The sequence below is a fragment of the Macaca thibetana genome, chromosome 18 (genome assembly GCF_024542745.1).
Source record: "Macaca thibetana thibetana isolate TM-01 chromosome 18, ASM2454274v1, whole genome shotgun sequence".
Lineage (NCBI taxonomy): Eukaryota > Metazoa > Chordata > Mammalia > Primates > Cercopithecidae > Macaca > Macaca thibetana.
The window spans coordinates 54,523,064-54,537,392 of NC_065595.1; the positions used below are offsets into that span (position 1 = coordinate 54,523,064).

At 39.7% G+C, this 14,329-nt stretch overlaps 1 protein-coding gene across 5 annotated transcripts in view; it reads left to right on the forward strand.

Annotated features, from left to right (window-relative positions):
- The window catches only part of SS18 (SS18 subunit of BAF chromatin remodeling complex), a 108,898-nt gene that overhangs the window by 28,186 nt on the left and 66,383 nt on the right, over positions 1 to 14,329 (forward strand). For 2 of the 5 annotated variants that reach the window (XM_050767142.1, XM_050767146.1), the window contains exon 2: positions 12,347 to 12,423. In XM_050767142.1, coding sequence (XP_050623099.1) covers positions 12,347 to 12,423 — 77 coding nt within the window. Of the gene's footprint in view, positions 1 to 8,880; positions 9,009 to 9,905; positions 12,424 to 14,329 lie in introns of those variants that run through there. The other 3 variants (XM_050767143.1, XM_050767144.1, XM_050767147.1) reach the window with 3 other exon arrangements.

Below are 14,329 nucleotides of genomic sequence, written 5' to 3' on the forward strand. Positions count from 1 at the left end.
TTTTTTCTATACCCAGTTTGTTGGGGGTTTTTTTTTCCATGAAGGAAGGGATGTTGAATTTTATCACATGCTTTTTTAGTATCTATTGAAATGTAATATGGTTTTTTTTTCTTTGGTTCTGTTAATGTTATATATCACATTTATTGACTCATGTATGTTGAACCATACTTGTATCCCTGGCTAAATGAAGTTAACGTTTTCCTAATTATTTTTTCTGTTTCTCATACTATACAATCTCATTTGACATATCTGCAATTTACTGATTTTTTTCCTTCTAGTTCTAATCTGTTTTTGAGCCTTTCTCATGAATTTTTTATTTCAGATTTTGTACATTTCAATAATTTTTTTGTTTTTTGTGTTTTTAAATAATATCTTAATATTTTGGGGGGTGAGAAACATTGTTTTCATATTTTTCTTTAATTCTTAATTTTTTTTCAGTTTATTAATCCTTTTGTGAAAACTCTATGCAGTCAGCACAGATAAAGTCATTAGTCATTGCACAATCTATACTCCTGCTCTAGCTCACTGTTTGCTGGCACCAACATTGGCCTTTGCAGTCCCCCTGACTTTCTTCATTCTGTTCTTGCATTTCTTTCGCTGTTTTTCTTAAGGTCTTCTTCTCATACAGGCCATGTCTTGCAAGTCTATGTTTGAGTTCATTTTTCTTTGCATAATCCAAGAAATCATGCCAAAGCCAGTTGTCTTGCCACCACTAAAATAGGTTATGAATCCAAATTCAAAGATGACATCCAGTGTGGTATTGTACATTTTGGCTCGCTTCCCCCAAATTTCTGTCTTAGGTACTGTTGCCTTCCCAGGGTGAAGGACATTGATGCCCATTTGTTTCCTCTGAAGTAGTTGATAGGTCATGAACTTCCTCGTGGAAATAGTTACTGTTTTGTTTGTGATGGCAGTCAATCCTTAGGCAGCCAGGAAGTGGGGGGAAAGTTTCTTTAATTCTTGAAACATCACTTCTTTTAGTTCTTTGAATATATTTATAATGGGTGATTTAAAGCCTTTGTATAGCAAGTCTAATATCTGGGCTTCCTCAGGGGCAGTTTCTATTGATTGCTTTTTCCCCTTGTTTACAATCCACACTTTCCTGATTTCTTCACCTGACAATTTTTTTGTTGACAAGTGTACATTTTCATGGTACCGTTAATATGGTAACTCATATTCTTCCCTCTCCATCATTTACTGTTGCTCTTCGGTTATGACTTTGCTGTGATAATTATCTAAAGTCTATATTTATGAAATTTCTACTTCATTAGCTAGTTATCAGGTGATGTATGGGTCAAGACTTCTTTTTAAATGCCTTGAACCAATATATCTCTCTCCCTTTGCCAGGGCTTTATGTATATGTTGGGGCATAATTTCAATTCTCCATCAGTTAAAAACTCTGCTTTCATTTTAACTTCCTGCTTTCTCAGATCCTCAGGGTCAAACAAAAATGAGAGATTAGGGCCTCTGCAGATTGTACCTGGGCATGTGCACAATTCTGCATATGCATGTGGCCTTTTACAGCTCCAAGAATATGACAGAGCTTTTCAAAGCAAGTCTTCTGTGTATATCTCATTTCCCTAATTTTCCTTTTCAGTTTTTTTTTTTAACTTATTATTTTTTTTTGAGACAGGGTCTTGCTCTGTTGCCCAGGCTGGAGTGCAGTGGTGCAATCCTAGCTCACTGCAGCTTTGATCACTTGGGCTCAAGAAGCCTTAGGCTCCCGAGTAGCTGGGACTACAGGCACATGCCCCCAAGCCCAGCTAATTTTATTTTTATTTTTAATAGAGATAAAGTCTCACTCTGTTGCCCAGGCTGGTCTTGAACTCCTGCGCTCAAGCAATCATCCCACCTTGTCCTTCCAAAGTGCTGGGATTATAGGTTTGAGTCACCGCACCTGGCCTCTTTTTCAGTTTTTGGACCAGTCTCTTGTTTACTCCAAATGGGATCTCTGTCTCAGGCAGCTGCAATGTTAAGCAATTGCCACTGTATATTCTGAGGTCAAGTAAAGACATGTCCTATGAATCTAGTTTTGTCAGAGACCTGCCTGACAGGTCAACTAGTAACAGATCTCTGGGGATGCAGCTTTGTTGTTGTTAATTCCAAAACTGTTCTGTCCCCTCCAGTGACTGGTATACTGCTGATTTTTACAAGTACCATGGTTGTGAGTCTGCTGGTTTTCAAGTATGCCACGGAGCTTGGGAGAGGTGGATGGAGTATAGGGCAAGTTAAAAAGTTACAAAGCTTACTATTCTTACTGAGATTCAGCCATTTTCTTAAATATACAGTAGCCTTTGCAAGACTTTGGTTAATTTAGGATTTCTGCAAAAGTTTACAAAGACCTTTTTTCCCCCGTTTTCCTGTTGTTTTATGGAGGATTGGATTTACGAAGGCAAAGTTCTAACTTCACCATTTAGGAAGTGAGGCAGGAGAATAGGGTTTGGAGACAAGGAGTCTTCAGCTTCTGATTGGTCACAGGCCAAGTCTTCTTTTTTTTTTTTTATTATTTATTTATTTATTTATTTATTTTTGAGACGGAGTCTCGCTCTGTCGCCCAGGCCGGAGTGCAGTGGCCAGATCTCAGCTCACTGCAAGCTCCACCTCCTGGGTTCACGCCATTCTCCTGCCTCAGCCTCCCAAGTAGCTGGGACTACAGGCGCCCGCCACCTCGCCCGGCTAGTTTTTTGTACTTTTCAGTAGAGACGAGGTTTCACCGTATTAACCAGGATGGTCTCGATCTCCTGACCTCGTGATTCGCCCGTCTCGGCCTCCCAAAGTGCTGGGATTACAGGCTTGAGCCACCGCGCCCGGCCGGGCCAAGTCTTCATTTGCAATAGGGTGTAACTTTACTTCAGCCTCTGATTGGTCAGAAGCTGAGCCTTCACTTCAACCTCTGATTGATCATGAGCCAACTCTTCATTTACATAGGGTGTAACCTACAGGAAACCTCTAAAGGGTATTTAAACCCCAGAAGATTTGCAACCAGGGCTCTTAAGCTGCTTGCTCAAGCCTGCCCCCATGCAATAGAGTGTACTTTCACTTCAGTAAATCTGTGCTTCTTTTGTTTCATTCTTTCATTGCTTTGTTTGTGCATTTTCTTCAATTCTTTTTTCAACACGACAAGAACCTGGACAACTCCTAGTCAAGAGCCTCCACCAGTATCAGAAGTGCTTCTCCCAATGTCTGCCTTTTTTTTTTTTTTGAGATGGAGCCTCGCTCTGTCACCCAGACTGGAGTGCAGTGGCGCGATCTCGGCTCACTGCAACCTCCGCCTCCCAGGTTCAAGCGATTCTCCTGCCTCAGCCTCCCCAGTTGCTGGGACTGTAGGCGCATGCCACCATGCCTGGCTAACTTTTTGTATTTTTAGTAGAGATGGGGTTTCACCGTGTTAGCCAGGATGGTCTCATCCCCGGACTTCGTGATCCACCCACCTCAGCCTCCCAAAGTGCTGGGATTACAGGCATGGGCCACCACGCCCAACCATGTCTGCCTTTTAACTGGAGTCTTTTGACTATTTGTTTTTAGTATATCAATATGCTTGGCTTGAAATCTATTATCTTACTTTTTTTGTATTTGTTTCATAAAAGTTTTTTTCTGCCCTTTCTTGAGTTATTTGAATACTTCTTAGTATTCTGTTTTATCCTCCTTATTAATAGTTATACCAGTTTTGTTTGTAAATATGATTATTTTAAAGTTTATTGATGCTAGGAAGTATCATGTTGGGGTCCCTGGAGGTCCTTTGTATCCTTTTATGGGTTCAAGGAGTTAAAAATATTTTTGTAATGACACTAGAGGTATTTTGTCTTTTAAAATTCATTTTCTCTTATGAGTGTACAGTAGTTTTTCCAGGGTCTGCATGATGTGCGACGATCTCATTGCCCTGACAGCTAATGGAGTCTCTGCTTGTGTTTAAAAGTTTCCAAGTTTTAATTTTTAATTAGGTAAATATTAAGAGATATTACCCAGCTAAACAAAAGGGCTTTCAGGCACGTGCTAATTTTTAAAGATGCAAAGTATTTCTGAGACCATTGAGTTTGAGAACCACTGTTCTTGGGTTTGCGATGTGCATATTGAACGTATTATAGTGTACTTATAAATAACATTGTCCCCAACAGTGCAATTTTATTTTCCTCTATGTTTTGTACTGGCTTTAGCATGGGTTTTATCTCTATAGGTTATAATCTCCACAATATTATACTATTTTTCTTTTAAGGAAAACATATAATAAATATAATTGTTAGGTTAGTTTAAGACATCGTATTTTGTAATATATTTAGTAATTTATCTATTCTTACTGCATAATGTCTAATTCAAACATAAATGATATACTGGAGAACAACGTTGTATCGGCTTCCTATTGCTCATCTAACAAATTATGACAAATTCAGTGGTTTAAAACAACACATATTATTAATCTCATAGTTTTGGAAGTCACATGTCTGAAATAGGCCTCACCGGGCTAAAATCACGATGTCAGCAAAGCCAGGAAGGGCCGATCGAATCTCTCTCTCAAGATGCCCTCTCTCTAATTCTGAGTCTTCAGCCTCACAGATTCCCATTTAAGGACACTTATGATTTCATTGGGCTCACCTGGATAATCCACATTAATCACAGTATCTCAAAGTCAGTTGATTAACCACCTTAGTTCTATCTAAAACCTTAATTCCACTTTGCCATGGAACCTAACATAATCACAGGTTCTGGATTTGGAGGTCGTCATTTTTAAGGTGATGAAATTATTCTGCCTACTACACCCATTCATAGCGAAATTAGTTAACAGATAATATATCATAATCCTCTCTATAAATTGTGAAATAGTTCAAGAACAGTTACATTGTTTTATTAAGTGCAGAATAACTGCATATCATGCACAAGGGCACAGAACATGCTAAATGTGAAAAAAGGACATTTGATATTTAAGGTCAGCAAATTTTCCAAGGGTAGACTGCCCTATCAAGCACTTTGGATTATAGTCCTAAAATGTCCATTTTTCCTTATTATATTATTACATTACAAATCTTGTCCTTGTTTAGTAATTTACAATATCCCATTTATTTGTACACATTTTATATGTTAAAATTGAGACTTAATTAAAGGATCTAATGGAAGGTAATCGCTTAATTAAAGGATCTAATGTAAGGCACAGAGGCTAGTGCATAATAAATGCTAAATAAATAAACATTATTTGTAATAGCTTTTTAGATATGGCAGCTACTTTTCAGGAAGTTCAGTGAGATGTAGAAGTGACCTGTCCAGTATTATGCCATGGGTAGAATAATTGGGAACTCCAAACCTATGCATCTTTCACAAAGAGTGAAAGCTTTCCATAGGAATTACTTTTTTTTTTTTTTTTTTTTAAAAAAAAAAGCAATGCTTTTCTATATCACTGAACCAAAAAATATAATTGATTCAGTTCATACTTAATTCATTCTATATTTGATACTATAAGAAGAGATGAAAATGCCTCTGATAGGCTTTGTTATAGTCTACTTTGAATGAAACCTTCCATAGTATCAAAAATAAAAGTCCTTTACAGAGAATTGGGAAGGGTGATTTGTTCTTGCCTGAATAATGATTAAATAAATATATAGATGTATGCTTCTTTCTTTACGGTCTTGAAATCTGTGGGAACCACAACTCAAATTGACTCATCAAATGCCACAGGGACTGTGAACAGAAATATTTTGAAAGATATTACCTGAGGGGTTTTGCTCTGAGCCCAATTATGAGCAGACAGGCTTGGTCTATGCCTTCCCAATGTATTCTAAAAATTTATGACAGCTCAGGGGCTTAAAATACCAGCACATTTGGTAGTACAGATACTCTACTAATTCTAAAACATACATATTAAAGAAATGCTTGTATGAAAGCAAAATTATTTTAGTTATCTATTCATACATATTTTTTGTGGATTAAGATAATTTTTAATGCCATGGTTATATAGTTTCACTAAATATTGAACATATTACAGGAGCACTTTACTTTGTCAGTTCATAAAAATATATTTAAGGAATACACGGTCAGGTGTGGTAGCTCACGTCTGTTCTCCTAGCACTTTGGGAGGCCGAGGAGGGTGGATCGAGACCAGGAGTAAAGGAGTTTGATAACAGCCTGAGAAAAATGGTGAAACCCTGTCTCTATCAAAAAATACAAAAATTACCCAGGCATGGTGGTGCATGCCTGTAGTCCCAGCTACTTGGGAGGCTGAGGTGAGAGGATCGTTTCAGCCTGGGAAGTCGAGGCTGCAATGAACTGAAATTGTGCTACACTGTAGCCTGGGTGACAGAGTGAGACCCTGCTTCAGATGTGTGTGTGTGTGTGTGTGTGTGTGTGTGTGTGTGTGTGTGTGTATTTTAAGGAGTACAGATTTACATAAAACAGTTTAAAAATTGAAACATAAAAATCAAACATGGACAATTTTTTTTAATCTTGTTTTTGGTTAAATCTGCCTACTTCATATTCATTAGTGTGAGTAATCAAGAATTAACTGTTCATGCAGATTATTTTTCTTATTCTGATCCACTGTATATGTTCTTCAATTTAGGATTATTCCAGACTCCTTCTACCTCTTGGTTATGTGACTTGAATTCCTTCTTTGGATGTCTCTCATTCAAGAGCAGTTTAAATAGTGGGACTGATTTTTTTGGTTGGGGAGATGGTTGCCTGAGTAGCTTACCTTTAAGTCCTTAGAGGACTTTCCCAGTTTTAGGCCAACTTCCCTTATTTATTCTCCTTTACTTCCTTAACTAAATGCTAGGGACTGTTTATTCTCCTCCTTCTACCAACTCTGCTGCCACTCAGTCTACCTTGGGATTCCTCTCAAAACTAATGGTCAGGTGAGATGGGACTTATTATGTTCCCCTAAGTATTCCCTAACTCAGGACTCTTAAACAACAAAGGCCCCCAAATTTTAAGAAAGATCTTTCAGGCTTCAGTCTCAATCTTTCCTCTTTCCGAATTTTCTGTTTTTCCAGGTCAGGCTGATTGGACTGATTGGGTTTTAGCAAGGAAGCTTGAGGGTGAAGTAGTTCTCTTTTCTGGCTGGACTTATAGAACAATGCTTTTCAACCGATTTCATGTGATCAGACACAGAAAATAATGGTATTTTTACAGCATACATGGTGTCACAGAAAAGACTGTGGTTATCCATACCTGGAGGCTATGGGTGCTCTAGGCCCTACCCTGCTACTCTGAAGAAATAAACACCTCAGGGCAACCTGTAACCTGTTTTCAGTGGATTTCCCTTTCTCACCTTGGGGAAGCTGTAATTTAAACAAAGAAGGTACCTATCTCCGGGTGCCTCCCTGGAATAGAAGCCCCCTTGGACTATTTATTTTTTGCTGGGATATGGAAATTAGACAAGTGTTCCTATTGGTTCTTGTTGCCCTTTGAAGTTTCAGTGCTATCTGCCAAATGCACAGAACTGGAGCAGTAGGACTATTTACGATTCATGTTTCCTATTGAGATATTGTTCTTAGCTACTAAGTACTAAGGTACTTTTGTGTAAAGCATGAGACATGACTCTGCATGCCAGGTGTTGAGTGCACAGTGATAGTGGTAGACAAGTGTTGGTTTCCAAATTCGACAGAAGTTTTCCAATTTGGTGTGGTTACCTTAAGTCCAGCTATACCAGAGTGTTTTCTTCAAGGCTTAGAATAGTGAAAGACAACAGTTAAAATTTTAAGAATAATTGCTATCAGTAGGAGTATAAACTTTCTTCCCTTTATCCTTAGAACAGCTTGAGTCTTCATCCTTTAGGTCTCAGTTTAAATATAAAGGGGAATACTTTTCACACTAACTCATGTAGGTGTCCCTGTCATTCTGTTAGTCCCCCCCTTTTTTTTGGCTATTTTTTCTTGGGACTTTACATATATACATATTTATTTCTGGTCTGTTAGTCCCATTAGTGTATAAGCTCCTTGAGAAGAGGTTCCATGTCCAGCTTTTTCACAATTGTACCCTAGGTTTCCAGTATAAAGTCTAATAAACAATGCATCCAGATTTAATCAATGAAACTCTTGACATTTTTGTGAAAAGCATTTATTTGATACTTTTTTTTTTTTTTTTTTTTGAGACAGGGTCTTGCTGTGTCATCCAGGGTGGAGTACGGTGGGGCAGTCATGGCTTACTGCAGTCTCCACCCGCTGGGCTCAAGTGATCCTCTCACCTCAGCCTCCCGAGTAGGTGGAACTACAGGTGCACACCACCACACTCAGCCAATTTTTAAAATTTTTGTAGAGCCAGGGGTCTCACTTTGTTGCCCAGGCTGGTCTCAAACTCCTGGCCTCAAGTGATTACATTTTTAAAACAATGTATTTTTTCTTTATTTTTCCAATTTATATGAAAAATGGAAATATTTATTTTTTTATTATTCATTAACGTTGTGTTACACTTTATATAAACTTTCCCTTTGTGTTATATGGAAGTCTAAATTTACAGAATACTTTAAAACCCCACGGCAACACACAACCCACATTTGTCCGTGTTCCTTCCGTAATTTGAAAATTTTGCCTTTTTCCCTTACACTGACTTGAAGCCTGGCAGCTTGGGCCTAATTTACAAGGCACTAAGCACTCTTAAAAAACAGAGAGTGAGGATGCCCTGTTTCACAACTTAATTCCAAAGAGCCAAGTCAGACGAAATCGACCCACTTTCCTGCTAAGGGTTTGTCCCACGAGGCGAGCTCTGCTCTGTCCGCTCCAGCCAAGTTGGCCGATTGCCCCCGAGCACTGGACACAACCTTGGTGTCCCGGTTTCGGGTCAGGGTTACTTTCCAATTGTTATGCACGACTTTGTGCGTGCGTGCGAGACTGTGGACTCGGAGGTGCGCATTTGGGGCGTAGCCGAGCCATTTAAACCAGCGAATCCGCGTTCACCTTACCCTTCCACCTCTGTCCTATCTCGGCAGATGCTCCACGGATTGGCACGAACTCCCGAGTGCTGACCTTCCTCCCCTCTCCGGGCTGCCCGGACATCTCGGGGCAGCGACTTCTTGCCAGGAGGCGTAAGTAAGGATGAAGTTGGAACAACTGAACTAGGTCTAGGGCACGCTCCGCAACGCAGTCGGGGAGACGCTTCAGAGCGCCGCGGGGGAGGCAAGTTGCAACCGCGCGAAGGGGGCGGGCCGGCTCGAGCCGCTCGCATTTCCTGTGACAGGGGCTGCCCCAGCCTCTCCCTCTCCCGCGGCGGCGGGACCATTTCCTGAATCGCTGAAGCGGAGGGAGGACTAGGGCGCGACTCTACCATTAGCGCGAAAGGCCAGGGGGTGCCCACAAGGAGAGGTCGGGGGATGCGAGGACGGTCAAGAAAGTTCGGCCGGGGCTGCGGGTCCCCCAGAGTGCGCAGAAACGAGACGTCCCTGGGCCAGAGTGCCGCCTTCAGGCCTGCCCCGCCGGCCGTCCGCTTGGTCCTGGAGCATCCCCCCTCCCCGCATTCCCGAGGTGGTTCAGCCCGAGAGGCCGGCGTCTCTCCCCCAGTTTGCCGTTCACCCGGAGCGCTCCGGACTTGCCGATAGTGGTGACGGCGGCAACATGTCTGTGGCTTTCGCAGCCCCTAGGCAGTGGAACCGGGGCAGGGGCTGGCTGAGTTGGTGGCGGAAGAGGGTGAACCGGTTTTTCTCGGAGTCTTTCGCGCGTTTACGCGCTTTTCTACAGACACAAAAGCCCAAACAGCCGCCGCCTGATTTCTCTAGGGATGGGGCGGCGTTCGGGCGGCGGGGCGCGTGCGCCCGGCGGCGGCCGCGCTGGGAAGGGCGTGTGTCGGGCCGGGCCCCGCGCGTTGCTCCGGAGTTACTTTGGCGTCGCCCCGCCCCGCGCGCCGCGGCTGCTTCGTGCGGACCCCACCGCGGGCCGCTGCTGGCGGAGGGAAGTCGGAGCGCAGGTCGCTGCCCTGCAAACTCAGCCGAGTTTGGGAGCTCTCAGGAGAACTTGGGGAACGCTGGAGGGAACCTTAGTAGAGTCTGAGGAGCGGGCAAGGAAGGTCCCCATGGACTCTGAGGTTATCCCCAGAGCCTCTTCTTCCCTTCTACATCGCCGCCTATTCATTTACTTCTGCAGCAAATATTTATTGAGCGCCTATTTTAGGCGCTGAGGCGACTGTGGCGAGTCATGGTCCCTGCCTTCCTGGAGCTTACAGTCTAGTGGTGGAGACTTCTGTCGTAACCAGTTAATATAAGTCGTGATAAATACAGAGGGAGCTGCCTCCTTTTTAAAGGATAGTGCTGCTACAGTCGCTGCTGTGTTACTGCCTGTCGGAACACAAAGGTTCTTTATTGTCCTCTACCCCTTGTTGCCTACTAGCAAGGCAGCATTCTAAATTTTACTGACCTAGGCTTTCAAAAGTTGCTGCTATATTTAGCAGTTTACCTTAAATATTTTTGTTCTGTTTTATGCCGTGTAGCAAAGATCAAAATAGAAAAAAAGGTCAAGTTTTAGTACCACTCAGACCACATAGATTATGCTAATCGGTTTCTGTTTACTGTCAGGTTCTTCGTAGTGTGGCTTTTGACATTTGCCCAACTGTTGCATTATTTTATGAACAAACGGGCTTGGCAGTGCCTGGAAATGCAGTGCTTTCATATAGTACTCTGAGTTAAGTCTACAGCCTGGCAAACAGCTCCAAGTACACACGCAAAACTGCGTTTCTGGGGGGTTCACCTTTTTTATTTTTGTACAGGAAAAGTCCAGAGTTTTTCTTTTTTTCTATAGTTTCTCTTACATACGTCTTAAGATATTTATCATGGATAATGATTAATTCCGAGTATGGTGATCAATTTTTTTCCATTCTCAGCTGAACAGAAACATGGGCTCCAAATTAAGTTCCTTATTCTGCAATGGGAGAGATTGATATTAGATGTGAGACACATATTTTAATGGTGACGTTCAGTAGTTTGAGGAATATACTGGAGATAAGTTGTGAAATCATTAGGTTGAGGATTTGATTCGTGCATTTTAAAGACTTTTTTTGGTCATACAATGATTCTATCTAAAAAATAACTGCATTTATTAGCAGATCATGTTAGTGGTTTTTTTCCCCCAGTAAGTGAAGATTGTGATTCACGTGCAGAAAAAAAGTGACAGTTAATGTTAAATGGATGTTCCTTTTATTGAGATAGAGTGATTATGGTATTGTGCTAATACTTTTGAATCCTGGTAGGGTGGGGCAGGTTCTGGAGGAGCATCTCCTGAGTCCCTTGATCTTGGAGCTGAATCAGCCTCTGAAAACTTAAGTGACTTGCTCAAAATGGCAAAACTGGCACTGAAACTAACTGGCCTTTTAATTGCTACAATCAGTACTCTTTCTTCAGCTCCACTTTACTTAGATGAATTATTTAACCCTCAAAGCCAAGATTACTTTGAATTGTTAAAAGATGATGGAATGATAAATCGGTATCTTTTTCCTCTTAAACTTTTGAGACAGCGTAATTATGAAGTAAACTCATAAAGTCTGTAACAAATATTATACATGCATAGAAATTACTATGTTTAATTATTATCTCATAATTGGAGAATCACAAAACCATGCTGTTATAAAACTTGGAAACTAGCCAGCTACTTCATCAAGACTCCTGGGCTGAAGTTTTCATGTATTTATTTCATTCTGGAGAAGTACAGAATTTTTCTTTACTAATCCAAACCATTAGAATGATGAAAAGCCAACTCGGACTCTTAACTTTAGTCTTAATTGGCTAAAGCTTATATTACAGATAGCAGAGGTAATTAAATGTTTGATATAAAAGAATTCAGATTTTCGTTTCTGGGCTTATTTATTCAGAGGGAGAATAATTGGAATATTAAAACGTTATTGATTAAACATGGTATCATTCCAAAGGTGTAAAATTAGGATTTTTTTGTGGTGAGCTGTCGTATATATTAAAAAGACCCAAGAGGATTCGATTTCTGTATAGATGCAATATTTCTAGAAATCTGAAGGGAAAAAAACTCAGTTACTGAAAACATTGTCCATATGAACTGTGCATGGCATAATTTTACAAGAGATTTAAACAGTACGTAATGAAATTTTATGCAAGACAGCTGCTGATTCACTAATCTTGCTTTAAATTATATTTATTATTAAAATGAATTTTAAAATACTTTGTAACAGCGGGTAGCAACATTAACAGAAAGTCATTTTAAGGAAATTTTGTTTTTTTATGTTTCCATGTTTGCTTAATGATTTATGATATGTAATGATTGTTTGGCGGGGGGGACAGTATTTTGTTAAGGGATACACTTTAGAGTTCTTGTACAAGCAGTATTTACTAATGCCCTCCCTCTCTGAATTTTCTAGTTTTTTATTTTACTTGATGCACTAGTTTTATGCTAAACCTTTTCTAATTCTGTTTCAGATGTTGGATGACAATAACCATCTTATTCAGTGTATAATGGACTCTCAGAATAAAGGAAAGACCTCAGAGTGTTCTCAGTAAGATTGATAAAAAACTTTTTTTTTAAATTCATTTTTTGTATTGGTTAATTTTTTACTTTTTACTAACAGCTTTATTGAGAAATAATTCACATACCATACAATTCACCTATTTTAAAGTGTACAATTCAGTGTTTTCTAGTATATTCATAGAGTTGTGCTGGTATTAGGTCAGTCGGTTTTACAACATTTTTAACATCCCCAAAAGAAACTGAGTATCCTTTGGCAGTCACTACCCCCCTGCCCCTCACCCCCTGACAACCACTAATCTACTCTCTGTGTGAATTTGCCTGTTGTGACATTTCATATAAATGGATTGATATACTATGTGGTCAGTTTTGACTGACATTTTTCACTCTGCGTAGTACTTCTGAGGTTCATTCATGTTGAACCATGTTTCAGTACCTCATTCCTTTTTATTGGCAAGTATTTTTTTCCATTATGCAGCTGTACCACATTTTATTTATCCATCGGTGATAGCCTTTTGTGTTGTTTGTACTTTTGACTAATTACGAATAATATTGCTATGAACATTTGTGTACAAGCTTTTGTGTGACTTGTTAATTTATAAAAGAAATCTTTCTTTGGGAGGAGATTGGGTATCACTTCGTTTCTTATACTTCTTACCCTGCGTGATACAATAATGACTTCAAATATATGTGTAGTCTGATCTGTGGAAAAGTTAGATCTTCATTTATGTAGGATATTGAGTTGCATCCATGTATGTGGTGGAGAAAACAAAGCTTATATCTAATAAATAGAGAATTGATTGTCATTCATAAGGACCAAACTTTCTACCTTAAAGCTATGTATCTGAAGTAAATAATATGCCCAAAGCTATGTATCTGAAGTAAATAATATGCCCTAATAGAATCTGATGTGGTAGAATGAGTTGAATATATTATCAAAAGTATTTAGAACAGCACTGTCCATTAGAAATACAAATGCGAGCCACATGTGTGATTTTAAATTTTCTAGTAGACACAGTAAACAAGTAAAAAGCAGGTGAAATTAATATTAGTAATACATTTCATTTAACCCATTAGTTCCAAAATAGTATCATTTCAATATCCAATTAGCATAAAAATATTGAGATATTTTACATTTTTTTTTGTTGTTCTAAGTCTTGGAAACCTATTGTGCATCTTGCTTTAATAACACATCTCATTTTGGATTAGCCATATTTTACTGTGTCTAGTGGGTGCTATATTGGTCAACACAGCTGTAGAATATAGTTGACCCTTGGTATCCATGGTGAATTGATTCCAGGACTCCCCATGGATACCAAAGTCCAAGATGCCCGTGTCCCTGGTATAAAATGGTGTAGGATTTGCATATAACCTACTCACGTCCTCCTGTAAACTTTAAATAATCTCTAGATTGCTCATAATACCTAATACAATGTAAATACTCCGTAACTAGTTGTTATACTGTATCGTTTAGGGAATAATAAGAAAAAAGTCTGCATGTTCAGTACAGACACAACCATCCATTTTTTTTTTTTTCCAGAATATTTTCAATGCATGGTTGGTTAAACTATGGATGTGGAATCTGTGGATACTGAGGGCTGACTATTCTCACCCTGGTTTTGGGATGCATCTGTCTTTCCTAGAGACCTCACTGGTGTATCCTCAGGCAGATAATTCCCACCAACCTTGGCCCTTGCTTTGTTTGGTTTTCACATTGTATTGGTCTCTTGCTGTCATTTGATTTAACCGCTGTTTAATTCCAGGTTGCCATTACTTTTTCCCCTTTGTTTAAAAATATTTTTAAATTTAAAAAGTCATATATGGTCATTGTAAAAAAAAAGTTATAAAGTGTGAGTTTGTGGAGATAAGTCACCTTTTACATGCCACTCACTATCTTATCTCCTTCCCCTCCATAGGGTAACTGCTTCTGTTGCTTT